The 12,692-nt window shown below is 50.0% G+C and overlaps 1 protein-coding gene across 2 annotated transcripts in view; it reads left to right on the forward strand.

The window, feature by feature from the left end:
• SLC13A3 (solute carrier family 13 member 3) overlaps positions 1 to 12,692 on the forward strand; it is a 73,615-nt gene that overhangs the window by 45,831 nt on the left and 15,092 nt on the right. For both annotated transcript variants that reach the window (XM_027070255.2, XM_053199872.1), the window contains 4 exons: positions 1,279 to 1,404; positions 4,039 to 4,137; positions 5,111 to 5,215; positions 9,015 to 9,112. In XM_027070255.2, coding sequence (XP_026926056.1) covers positions 1,279 to 1,404; positions 4,039 to 4,137; positions 5,111 to 5,215; positions 9,015 to 9,112 — 428 coding nt within the window. The remainder of the gene's footprint in view (positions 1 to 1,278; positions 1,405 to 4,038; positions 4,138 to 5,110; positions 5,216 to 9,014; positions 9,113 to 12,692) is intronic.

Consider the following 12,692-nt stretch of genomic DNA (forward strand, 5'->3'; position numbering starts at 1 on the left):
TTCTTTCATTTGGAGAGAGACCGAGAGAGTGCGAGTGGGGGAGGGGCAGAGAGAGAGGGAGAGAGAGAACCCCAGGCAGGCTCCATGCGGTCAACAAGGAGCCCAACACGGGGCTCGAACCCACGACACCGCGAGAGCACGACCTGAGCCGAAACCAAGAGTCAGGCGCTTAACCGACTGAGCCGCCTACGGGCCCCCCGGAGCCGATTTTAAAACCTTAACTTTCCACTATATTCTCAGGTCCTGAAACCTTTTGATTTTAAAAGCTGGTGATAGACACCAGTGATTTTCAGCCATGGGTGCATATCAGAGTCACCCTCCCGGGGTGCCTGGGTCTCTGTTGCAGAGATTCGGATTCAGGAGGTGTGGGATGAGGGTAGGGCTCAGCACTTTCCCAACTGACTCAGCCCGCTGCACGACTTCGGGTTGTCTTTTCATCTTTGAGCAGGCCTGGCCATGCCTTGTGGGTTTTGGTCTGTGGCTTTGTTTGTTTTGTTTTGTTTTTAAGGACTGCAAAACGGAAAGCCAAGATGGTCCTGCTTGCCACGTGGGGACAAGCTGAGTTGGGCCCTTTAGTGCCCTCAGTTAGAAGGAAGTACCAGCAAAAGGGCGTATGGGCTGGGAGGACAAAGCTGGAGCGCATCCCTGGGCTGGGCAGGAAAGATGTGGGCTCTGGGGACTTCCGGGGCAGATGCTGAGTTGCAGGGTAGGGGGGAGCGGGGCAGGTGGGGGCCGTTGCTGTCAGAGGGTTTTCAGGCTGCCTGCCCACCCTGATACCAGCAGGACTTTGTTCCAACTTGAAAAGAAATTAAGGGAAAAAATGCTGGAGGCAGAAGTAAAAATATCAAATGTGAAGGATTTGGGGTAAATTACTTGTAAATCACATGCAAATCATACACAGCGTTTGACTGCATAAGCTTGGACCTTCTGGTCTGGCGGGAGAGGATTTAAAATGAATGCCAAATCATGCGGGGTTCTGATCCTCTAGCCAGGAGCGTGGGGAGGCGGGGGAATGGTTGCCCTGAGTGTCGCCCTTGGCCTTCGCTCCCCAAGTACATTTTATTACTTCACTCTGATTATATAGGTACATTGCAGGACACTCAGGAAATGTAGGGGGAGAAAACTGAAATACGTTCAATCGCACTGGTAACATTAAACGCACTGTTGTTGATTATGTATAAACGCCCATGCTCGCGCTGAGAAATCGCTGCGTGTATATACGCCGTGTGCATCCGCGAGGCTGACCTTGGCCGGCTCTCATCTCCCCTGTTTCTCCAGTTTCTTCCCACAGTGCGATGTGGTGAATTTTGGCTCCTGGTTCATTTTTGCCTTCCCTCTCATGCTGCTGTTCCTGCTGGCGGGCTGGCTGTGGATCTCCTTCCTGTATGGGGGAATGACCCTGAGGTACCCTCATGCCTACCGTGAGCTTTGAGCCTGACGGGGGTCCCCGCTTCCTTCTCGTCGGGTAGACAGCGGCCTTCTCGAGTCTAGTTTCCTCCGGTGTAAACGAAGGATCGTCACTAATCTCATGTCACCTTCTCCCAGGGTGACTGTCGCAGAGCCCTCACCTCCCGGGGATATGAGGATTATGGGTAGTGTGAGCTGCCTGCTAGGCCCAGGCCCTCAGTTAATGGCCCCCATCGTAACAATTACGGTTGGCGTCCTCCTTTAAGTACTCCCATTTTATGGGCCCCTGGTGCAGGAGCTGATTTGGGGTGGCACAGGGCATTAACTAACATCGACTCATATAGTGCGAAAAAGAATCCCTTTGCCAACTGCCATAGAGGGAAGCAAGCGACTCTTGGGTGATGAGGCCACCGTCCTACCTATCTAATATTTCCAAACCAGCTTTTTAAACAAAGAATGAGTGTCAGTTCCAGAGACGTAAGCCAGCAATGGTATCTGGCAGAATGTAATGATTGCCCTGCTTTCGTGTGTTTATTTTTATGATTACGCTTTTCTAACAAGTGATTCTTGTTTTCCATTGATGGGAGCGATATAAAGTGTTGTGTTTACATACATAATTAAAGACTGCAATGATGAATCTATTTGGAGGAACGTATTAAGCAAATATTAGCCAAAGGCTCTGATCATGGCGTTCCTTGACCCAGACGCCATCCGGAACTCCCCCCTAACAGAGACTCGGGGTTCAAAGCCTGCATTAGCCCGGGGAAGCAAGTCCTGACTTTGGACTCAGATGGACCAGAGTTCAAGTCACACTTCCATGTGACCTTGAGCAATTTTGTAAACCTCCCCGAGCTTTTCATTTCTTCACTTGTGGATTAAGGCTAAAAATTAGCTACAGCAAAAGTACAGGCTGGATGAGGGAGGGTGTGTAGACTGCCCAGGACTGAGCCTGAAATAGAGCCCTTTTATCCGGTCGACTTGTTTTCATCTAACAGACATCTGCAGGATGCAGCCACAAGAGGCCATGATGGAGGAAATGCAGTGTTCAGTGACAGGTGTTTCTGGATAACAGAGAAGTTTCAGGCCAATGACGTGACAACATCTTCACTCGGCAAATATCTGCTGAGTACCCACTATGTGCCTGCTAGGGTTGTAGGTATTGAGCGTGGAGCAGTGGGCAGGGCAGAGACCATCCCTGCCCTTGGGGGGCTTGCGCTCAAGGTGGGGAAGACAGACAGGGAGCAGCCAAAGGCAGCAGGAATGCCAGTCATAAGTGCCGTGAAGGAAAAGACAGTGACATATGAAGGTGCACCCTGGAGGGCTCTCACCTAACGGGGAGGTCAGGAGAGCCTTCTTGGGAAAGGGACTTTTTTTTTAATGTCTATTTCTTTTTAAGAGAGAGAGAGAGAGCATGAGAGGGGGAGGGCAGAGAGAAAGAGAGAGAGAGAGAGAGAGAGAGAGACAGAATCCAAAGCAGGCTCCAGGCTCTGGGCAGTCAGCACAGAGCCCAACCCAGGGCTCAAACTCGTGAACCGCGAGATCATGACCTGAGCCGAAGTTGGACACTCAATGGACTGAGCCACCCAGGCGCCCCAAGAAAATTTTCATGTAGATGAATTTCTCAATCCTTCTCATGTGGCTCCTGAATTTTCAGTTACAGTTAGAAAGATTTCCCCATTTAGGAGTTGTAAAAAAACAAACAAACAAATAAACAAAAAACTCATGTTTTCATTTAGTTTTTTTTTTTTTTTTTACACTGAACTCTTTGATCTGTTTGGGTTTATTCTTAGGGTGCAATGTGAGGTTTGGATCCAACTTCATTTTTGTTCCAGATGGCCGCCCAGGTGTCCAACACTGTTCATTCATTGGCACATGAAAGTTTTTAAAATTTGATGAAGTCTGATCTATCTGTCTTTGGTTGCTTGAGCTTTTGGTGTTATCTCTAAGAAATAGTTGAAGTTGAAATCGAAGGCCAGAAAAATTTCCCCCTGTGTTTTCTTCTAAGAATTGTATACCCCTAGCTTTTGTATTTAGGTCTGATCCCTTTTGAGTTATTTCTTTTTAATATGATATGAGATAGGGGTCCACATTTACTCTTTTTCCTGTGGCTATCCACTTGTCCTGGGATCATTTGTGAAAAGACTACTCTTTCCCCACTGAATGGTCATGGTACCCTTGCCAAAAGCCAGTTAAGCATGGAAGTACGGGTTTATTTCCACACTTCCACTTCTATCCCATTGATCCGTATGTCCAGCACCACTGACTGAATAGTTCATCATTTCTACACCAGTCTGAGAGACCAGCTTTGTCGTAGACGCAAATCCCCAATCTATTTCTGGGCCTTTCTGTTTGTTCCATTGGTTTATTCATGTGACTGTTTGACCCCCTACAAAATCGGAAGCCTGGGAGTCCTCTGATCACATTTACTTTTTTAGAAGACCATCCAGGCTGTAGGTGGGAAGGACAGATTTTGGAAAGGCTTCCCCAGGGGCAGGAAGGCCACTCCCAGCGGCAGCCGGTGCTGTCTCCGGAACAGAGAGAACGAGGCTTGGCCGGGGCGTGGTGGGGTCGTTGACAAGTTAGTTGTACCTTTGCAGTGGCCGTTCCTAACCTCCCTGCTCTCTGTTCCAGGGGCTGGAGGAGGAAGAAGAAATCCGAGATCAAGACGGATGCAGAAGATAGAGCTCGAGCAGTGATTCGGGAAGAATTCCAGAACCTGGGGCCCATCAAGTGCGTGGTGTGGGGGTTCCTGGCGTGGGGAGAGAGCCCAGGGTAGACTTCACTTTCAGGAGAGTTACCTCCTGGCCTGACCACTGGATCCGTAGGGGCTGAGTCCCGGGAGGGAGGGAGGTCTCAGGACGATGGCCTGGGAGCCTAGAGGTGGAGGGTAGGAGGGTGGTTTACACAGTCAGCCTCTTGCCCTGGTGCTGTGCAAACACTCTGAGGACCAGGAAGCCCCTCGGCGTGTAGTTGGGGTGGGGATCTGCTGCCCTGTCCTGGCTAAAGCACCCTTTCCCTTCCGGCACACGGGGTACCCCCTGCCTCGGGCAGCTGCCGGGACCTTTTTCAATGCATGTTTCCCATGTGGTGAAAACGCCTAGGAGTCAGGGGGCCTGCACCCAAGACTGGCTCTGCTGCCTACTTCCCGTGTAGCCTTGGGCAAGGCACTAACCCGCTCTGGGCCCTGATCCCCAGTCTGTGAGATGAGCACCTTGGGTAGATGTTTGCTTGGACGTTGGGGGATTGTCTGTGTCTGCCCCTGTCCATGTCTGTCTGCCCCCTCTGTGCATATAGTTATCTAACTTCCTCTGCGTGTGTGACTGCTCCCGTCTCACCTACCTCTTGGCTGTTTCCTTCTTTTCAGTTTTTCTGGCTCTGCTTTGCTCTTTCTTTCTCTCTGTTGAGTCTCCACCTCCCCCAAAACCTTGGGAAATTCCCAGAGGGAGTGATATAAATAGCTTGGGGGGACGTGGTGTTTGATGCTCAGGAAGGATCCTGGGGGAGTGTGGAAGCCCCTGGACGGGAATCCCTTACACCCCAGGATACCCTTCCCCTCACTGTGGGGAGTGAATTACCTCTTGCAGCTTCTCGGAGGCAGGGCCTGGGCCCATCACAGCCAGAGGGCATCTGCCCAAGGCCTTCCCAACGCTGTGGTCCGCCCAAAGCCCACCATCACCGTGGCGCCTGCCTGTCTGTGCCACAGGTTTGCCGAGCAGGCCGTGTTCACCCTCTTCTGCATGTTCGCCATCCTCCTCTTCTCCCGGGATCCGAAGTTCATCCCTGGCTGGGCCAGCTTCTTCACCCCTGGGTGAGACTCGGGGGACCCGGGGGTGGAGCCCAATAGGGAAGATTCTGGGATGGGCCAATGCGGGGGGGGGGGGGGTGCGGGCGGTGGTTGGGTGTGTAACTTTGTCCCGTGTAACTATAAACAGCTCCGTCCTTTACCCTCAAAAAATTCAGGTTCAGATGATAAAACGTTTGGGGTTCTCACGTGTTAGGAGCTTTTGCCTTTGGAATCAGACAAAACTGGGCTCAAGCTTTGTAAGCTTGGCCACTCACAAATTGCGTACCCCTGAGATCATCATCCGCTCATGCATTCTACATCTTTAAATGGCTAAAAATCAAAAGATAAATATTTGTGACAAAGAAAATTACATGAAATTCAAAGCTCATTGTCTGCAAATAAAGTTTCATTGGGACACACAGCCACACCTATTCATTTATGGATGGTCCGCAGCTGCTTTCATGGTGGTTAGTTGGAGAAGAACATTCTGTAGGAGGCTGCAGGTGGCTTCTCAACGATTCTAGTTTGGACTTGGGTTAGGCTTGTCATGAAGGCGAATATGTCTTTCAGATACTGCAACAGGCATTTGGAACCGTAAGCCTAGAAGCTCGGAGGAGGTGTTGGCTTGCAGATATAAATCTGGGAGTCATCACAGAAATTTGGAATTTAAGTCCAATTAAGGAATTGATGGGGCCAGCTGGGGAAAGAGTAAAGGGACAGTGCAGAAGATTCTGAGGACCCCCAACATTTAGGAGCTGGGTGGAGGAGAGAAAGGGGAGAAGCAGTCGGGAGGTAAGGTGGAAAGCCTGGGGCAATGAACCAGCCAAGGCCAAGAGAGGAGAGCGTTTTAGTAAAGAGTGAGCGGGCGACCACGTCAGATTCTGGTACGTCAGAACACGAGTAGATAGGAAATACGTCCTCTGGACTCGGTGAGAGCTCATGATTTCCATTAGCACCATCCAGTAGAAATAGAACGTGAGCCACGGATGTAATTTTCCAGTTTTAGTAGCCACGTTTAAAAAGTCAGAAGAAACAATGAAATCAATTCTAGTCATATCGCTCACTTAACGCACTATATCCTTTCAACACGCGATCTACATAAGAAATTATTGAGATCTTTTACTTTTTTTTGCACTAACTCCTCAAAGTCTGGTGTGTAGTTTAACTGCAGCCCATCTAAGTTTGCTCTTGCCAGATTTCAAGTGTCTACTAACTGCTGGCTACCATTTGGATAGAGCAGCTCTACTCATGTAACTCTTGGGGCCTCGGACTCCCCCCTGGTTAAATGGGTGATATAAAGTCCTCATCTCATGTGGGTTGTTATAAGGAAGAAACGATGTCACTTCATCGAGCCAAGAGGAGAGGCTCTTACTTCCACTGTCTTCTTTTCCCAGGATGTAGATGCTTTGTTCTTTTTCTCAGATGAAAGATGGGTGTTGTAAACAGGCCAACAAAGCAAAGAGAATGAAAATCACCTAGAAACTCAGTCTCCAATTCTGACACACATCTTTCCTGACTGAAAAATGCCTGTCTGGGAACCGTTCTCCATCTCAATCCCATGGGTAGTTACAGGACTGTATACATTAGCCAAAACTCAAAAGTATATTACCCTTCAGATGGGCACGTTTGATTGCATGTTCATTATACTTCAATAAAGCTAATTGCAGAGATATATGCAACCTAGCTAAAAAGAAACCTATCTAAACAGAAGATTTTTTAACAGAAATGTGAGTACAGGAGACATATAAGTTGTGATCTGCTTTTTTTCTTTTTTGTTTAATCGTAAAAGTTATGCATAATCATAACAAATTCAAACGATGCTGAATTGAAGAACTAAAAGTTATTCTTCATTTAACCTCTGTAAATGAAGAGATTTTCACAATTAAAACTTCGTGTCTGACGTATCTGATATACACACACCCTCGCCCATAATAGTAGGTACACACAGACATATACGTATGCATATTACAAAAACTGGGAGAGTACAGTACTATAATCCTGGACAACTTGGTCTTTCTAACCTACTTCATTCTTTTTAAAAAATTTTTTTATGTTTATTCATTTTTGAGAGACAGAGCACAAGCAGGGGTGGGACAGAGAGGGAGGGGGACACAGAATCTGAAGCGGGCTCCAGGCTCCGAGCTGTCAGCCCAGAGCCCGCCGCGGGGCTCAAACCCACAAACCATGAGATCATGACCTGAGTCGAAGTCGGACGCTCAACCGACTGAGCCACCCGGGGGGCCCCTACTCCATTCTTTTTAAATGCTCCATAGTAGTCTATAGAAGGAGAGCATCTTAATTTATTTAATCAATTCCTTTTGGATTGTGTCTAATATTGCAAATAAAAAGGTTTTATTTGCAAGATACCTTCGTTGTACTTCTATGTCAATGCTTAAAGATTGATATCATCTTATATCTTTTAAAAAAACAGATGCAGGGGCGCCTGGGCGGCTCAGTCGGTTGAGCGACCGACTTGGGCTCAGGTTATGATCTCGGGGTTCGTGGGTTCAAGCCCCGCGTCAGGCTCTGTGCTGACGGCTCCGAGCCTGGAGCCCGCTTCCGATTCTGTGTCTCCCTCTCTCTCTGCCCCTCCCCTGCTCACGCTCTGTCTCTGTCTCAAGAATAAATAAACATTAAAAAAAAATTAAAAACAAACAGATGCAGGACATTTCATTATAGATGAACTATTATATATACATTGTTGTACACAATTTAGTTACACGTGTCTGTACTAAAACTCTTCCTTTTTTTTTTTTTTTTTTTTACTCTTATCCATCATGAACATCCCTGTTCATAGTCTGTGTACGAGAGTCAAGTTTCCCTGAGGGTAAATTCCTAGAAGTACAATGACTGGATCAAGGGGTATTTACATGTATTGAAACACGTTGCCAGCTGCCCTCCAGAAGGTTAAACCAATTTATTTTATACCATCGGTATATGCTTTCCAACGTCCGCATTAGATACTATCCTCACCCTTTCAGGTTTGGCCTGTTAGCAGACAAATGATACTCCAGCAGCATTTTGGTTGATATTTCTCTAACGCAGCAATAATGGCCATCTTTTCCAGTTTCTTGGTCCCTTGAATGCTCTCCTTCCCAAATGTGTGGACTCAAAGGGCTTTTGTTGACGTGTGGCTCTGTGCCTCATTGAGTTTGGAGCCAGACGCATCTGGGTTCAGTGCCCGTCTCCCGCATGGACCATGGCCTGGCCTCGAGCAAGCTGCTTCTGCTCTGTGAGCCTCAGGTGCCTCATCTGAGATAGAAACTGTGTGGCCCCGAGAGACTTCTGTGAGCCTGATGTCTCCGCAAGAGGCGATGTGGATCCTTGAAAGGTGGTATTAAATTTCGAGGGGCTGTGAGGCTGCCCCCATCTGGTCTCTGCTGGCGCGACCGGGCCGCGTCTCCATGCCGTGAGCTGCCCCTCCCAGGAGGAATGTGAGCAGAAGCAGAAGAAATACCTGACAGAGTCTCAGAGAAGCCTTGGTTGTGTGTTGTGTGATCCATGGGAATTCCGCAGATCCCGTATTCGGTGGCGCTCAGATTCTGCCCTCTGTGGTCAGCTCTCTCTTCCTGGGAGGGTCAACATTTGTTTGTCTCAGCAGCATCTAAGTACCCCGGGGGGCCGTGCATAGAAGGCTTGTGCAACACGGACAGTCGCATCCATGCTGAGTGCAGGCAGGACGCTGTCCAGTGGCCCGGAACAAGGCCCCCCTCGCAGAGAGCTCCTAACTCCCTCCCGCAAATCCTCGTTTGCAAATCTGCCAAACTTTTTGGCCTGCTGTGATGCCCCCGGGGTCACACGCTTTGGGGCCTTGTCATTGTAGGTTTCTTTCCGATGCTGTCACTGGAGTGGCCATTGTCACCGTCTTGTTCTTCTTCCCGTCCCAAAGGCCCTCTCTCAAGTGGTGGTTTGACTTTAAAGGTAAGGGGTCAGGGCTGGGGTCTCAGTGGGCTCAGTGACAACTGTGGCCTGAGGCATGGTCATCAGTGGCCCGGAGGCAGGGCCCGCGCCTGGGACCCGAGCCCCATGGCACTAACCTGCTTCTTCCCTTCTCTCTGTCTGAGCCATTACCTTGTCTGGGGCACTTCGGGCCGCCACAGGTGACAGGCGGGGACAAGAGTCAGCAAGGAGAGCCGGCCCGATCCAGCTGGCCGGCTGCTTTGTACGGCCCACGAGCTAAGAATAGCTTTGACATTTTTTTAATGGTTGAAAACAATCCAAAGAAAAATATTTCATGACATAGGAACATTACACGAAATTCAAATTTCAGTGTCCATAAATAAAGTTTATTTCTTCGATAAGAAATTTGTGGACATTTATTCTCCTTAGAATCATATATAGAATAGCCTTGATTTTGCCTCTTGGCTCACAAAACCCGCCATATTCACTTTCTGACCCTTTTGTAGAAAAACTGTGCCGCCCGTGGGCCCGAGGCCGGAGCTGTGATTCAGTTGCCCAAGGGGCTGGACGTGAGGCTCTCAGGCCAGGTTTCGATGGCTAGGAAGTAGTAGAGACAGACGCACTTCTGCCTAACGGCATTCCGGGTTATGTTAAAAGGATGCCGAGTCCCCCAGACTGGCCTTCAGGTGGCCAGTCTGTGACCCCGCTGGGATGGTTCCCAGCAGGTTAGCCCCTGTGACAGAGGGATGGGGCCAGTGGGATGAGCTCGGCACCAGGAGTCGGGAAATAGGGTCGTCATCTGTTTTATTTTATTTTTTAAATTTTTAATGTTTATTTATTTTTGACAGAGAGAGAGAGACAGAGAGAGAGAGAGAGAGACAAAGTGCAAGCAGGGGAGGGGCAGAGAGAGAGGGAGACAGAATCCGAAGCAGGCTCCCGGCTCCGAGCTGTCAGCACAGAGCCCAACGCGGGGCTTGAACCCACGAGCTGTCAGATCATGACCTGAGCTGAAGCCGGACATTTAACCGACTGAGCCACCCAGACGCCCTGTAATCTGTTTTCTGTCGTTGAGACAAAAACTAGAGTAATAGGTGGGTTAAGCTCCAGTTTCAGGGGAGGGGGTCTGAGTGTGGGGCATAAGGTAAGGATCAGTAGGGAGCCGATTTCACAGGGCCCTAGAAGCGGCTATAGCAACAGAGCGAACACTGGGTCCAAGGACGCCCGGGCAGGGGGCTTTCGGACCCTGCAAACGGGCAGGATTCGTCTCTGCTCCCCGTCTTGCTTCCGACCGGCTTTCCCCATCATCCACACTGGGTACCACGTGCTGACCTCTCCATATTTCTCCACCTTCTAAGTTTTGACCTCCTTATAGCCTCTGCTTCTTTACGGTTCCTGCTTTTTGTCTTCTGTAACTTCGGTTCCCCTACGGTGTCTTCTGTCTTGTCGTGCCCGCCTTCGCCAGACATCCACAACCGCAGCTTCCTGCCTCCTCCCTCCCGGCCCGCTCACGTCCCCTCTGCTTGCGGCCTGTAGCTATCACCGTAGCACCCCCTGTCTGTCCGCTTGCTGTGGACCTCCGAGAGTGAGACCCTGCCTGGTGTGGCTCGTTCTTACGCAGGCAGCTCTCCCGCGGGGCCACTCCTAGCCTCCTGGATAGCTGGCCTGTGGACCGGTTGCCCTTGATCAGGTCCCATCCATGCCTCTGTCACCTGTGGGGGGTGGGGGGAGGCTGAAAAAGGCCAGGCTTCCTGTCAGCCGGGGGCTGTCGGGAGGGCACTGTGACATAGATGTCTGGTATCCCAGCTCTGCTGCTGATGTGCTGGGTGACCCTGAGTAAGTTCCTAGGATGTCTGGGCCTTCTTTTGCTTTCTTTTTTTTAAAATTTTTAAAAAATGTTCATGTATTTTTGAGAGAGAGAGAGAGAGAGAGAGAGAGCGCAAGTGGGGGAGGGGCAGAGAGAGAGGGAGACACAGGATCCAAAGCAGGCTCCAGGCTCTGAGCTGACAGCACAGAGCCCGACGTGGGGCTCAAACTCACAAGCTATGAGATCATGACCTGAGCCATAGTTGGACGCCTAACCGACGGAGCCCCCCAGGCACCCCTGGGCCTTCCTTTTCCACTTAGAGAATGAACATGCCCCTTAGGCACTTTTCACCTCTGCCTTTAGTCGTTTTCTGGAACAGGGGTTGCAAACCAAATGCCCACAGGGAGGTAACAGTTTTGGATGCAGCAGGGGGGGGGGGGCAGGAAAATGGGTTCCGTGAAACCGGGCCCTCCCTGTCCAGCTTTCCTTTTGCATTTTTGAAACAGAGACCAATGTCTATATCGTGAGGAAGACGGCAGCTGAGGATGATCTTGAGTGGCGAGATCCTTCACATCAGGGCACTGTGGGGTCTGTGGAAATCTGGCAAGCCAGTACCCTTGAAATAAAGGGGCGCTGTGACTCAGTTTCCACCGAGTGTCACCACACAGGAAAGCTGAACTGGTTTCACCACATTTGCTGACTTTTCAAGGGAAGCACAAAACTTTATGCAATCGCCCTGATTTTAAGCGTCAGCAACTGATTTCAGTGGAAAACCACAGCGTGGACCCACAACAGTAGTGTTAAAACGCGTCTGCGAGTTGGGTCTGGTCCACGGGGGCACAGCATGCCCCCTCTGTGGAGATTTCTTCGGGCTGGAGTGTCTGGGGCTGCCTGGTGGGTGGGGAGAGGGGACTCTGTGAGCTCTCCTGTCCTTGGACTACCGGTGGGCCCCGGGGAAAACTTGGCTGAAATGGTACATTCCAGCACTTAGGACTTACACGGAGCCCAACAGAGTGGCCAGTTTCCATGGAGAGCAAGTGACTTGATCAAGGTCACATGGCTAGTGACACAGAAACAGGAGGTGGAACCCAGGCACCCAGGCCAACCTAGATTTTCTGATTATGCCTGCTGTCTTCCATTCTTCCCGGGCTCGGAGTTGCCCTTGTATTTCTGTCCCTTTATGGTCACTCGACAAGTACAGATGCAGTGCCTGCTATGTGCTGGGTGCTGTGCTTGCGGATGACAATGAGGACGATGGCAATGGTGACTTCCATTTCCTCTCTGTCCACCAAGCTCTTCTTCCAGATATCGCGTGACTCACTGCCGTCACTCTACTCAGACTCTGTCCAAATGTCACCTCCCCAGAGAAGTCTTCCCTGACTACACTGTCTAGAAGAACATCCCTCCCCCTTGTCACTCTTCACCCCTTTACCCTACTCTCTTGCCTTCATAACACATTACATTTCCTGACATTGTGAATTTATTGGTTTCTCACCCACCTCCCTTCCTGGAATGTAAGTTCTCCAAGGCGGGGGGGGGGGGGGGGGGGATTTTTTTTTTTTTTTTCTGTTTTGGCCACTTCTGAATCCCCAGTGTCTAGAAGAGTGCTTGACACCCGATAGGTCCTCAATTTATATGTGTTAAATGAATAACCAAGGACTTGTTCTGGGCCACACCCAGAGCTGAACCCTTTGCGCACGTGGACCCATTTCCTCTCCCCAGTGGGTCTCTGAAGTGACATCACTAGCTCAAATCGCACAGCCGGACAGCCCAACGGACGGCAAGCTAGGATTCAAA

This window comes from Acinonyx jubatus, chromosome A3 (genome assembly GCF_027475565.1).
Source record: "Acinonyx jubatus isolate Ajub_Pintada_27869175 chromosome A3, VMU_Ajub_asm_v1.0, whole genome shotgun sequence".
In the NCBI taxonomy this organism is placed as follows: domain Eukaryota; kingdom Metazoa; phylum Chordata; class Mammalia; order Carnivora; family Felidae; genus Acinonyx; species Acinonyx jubatus.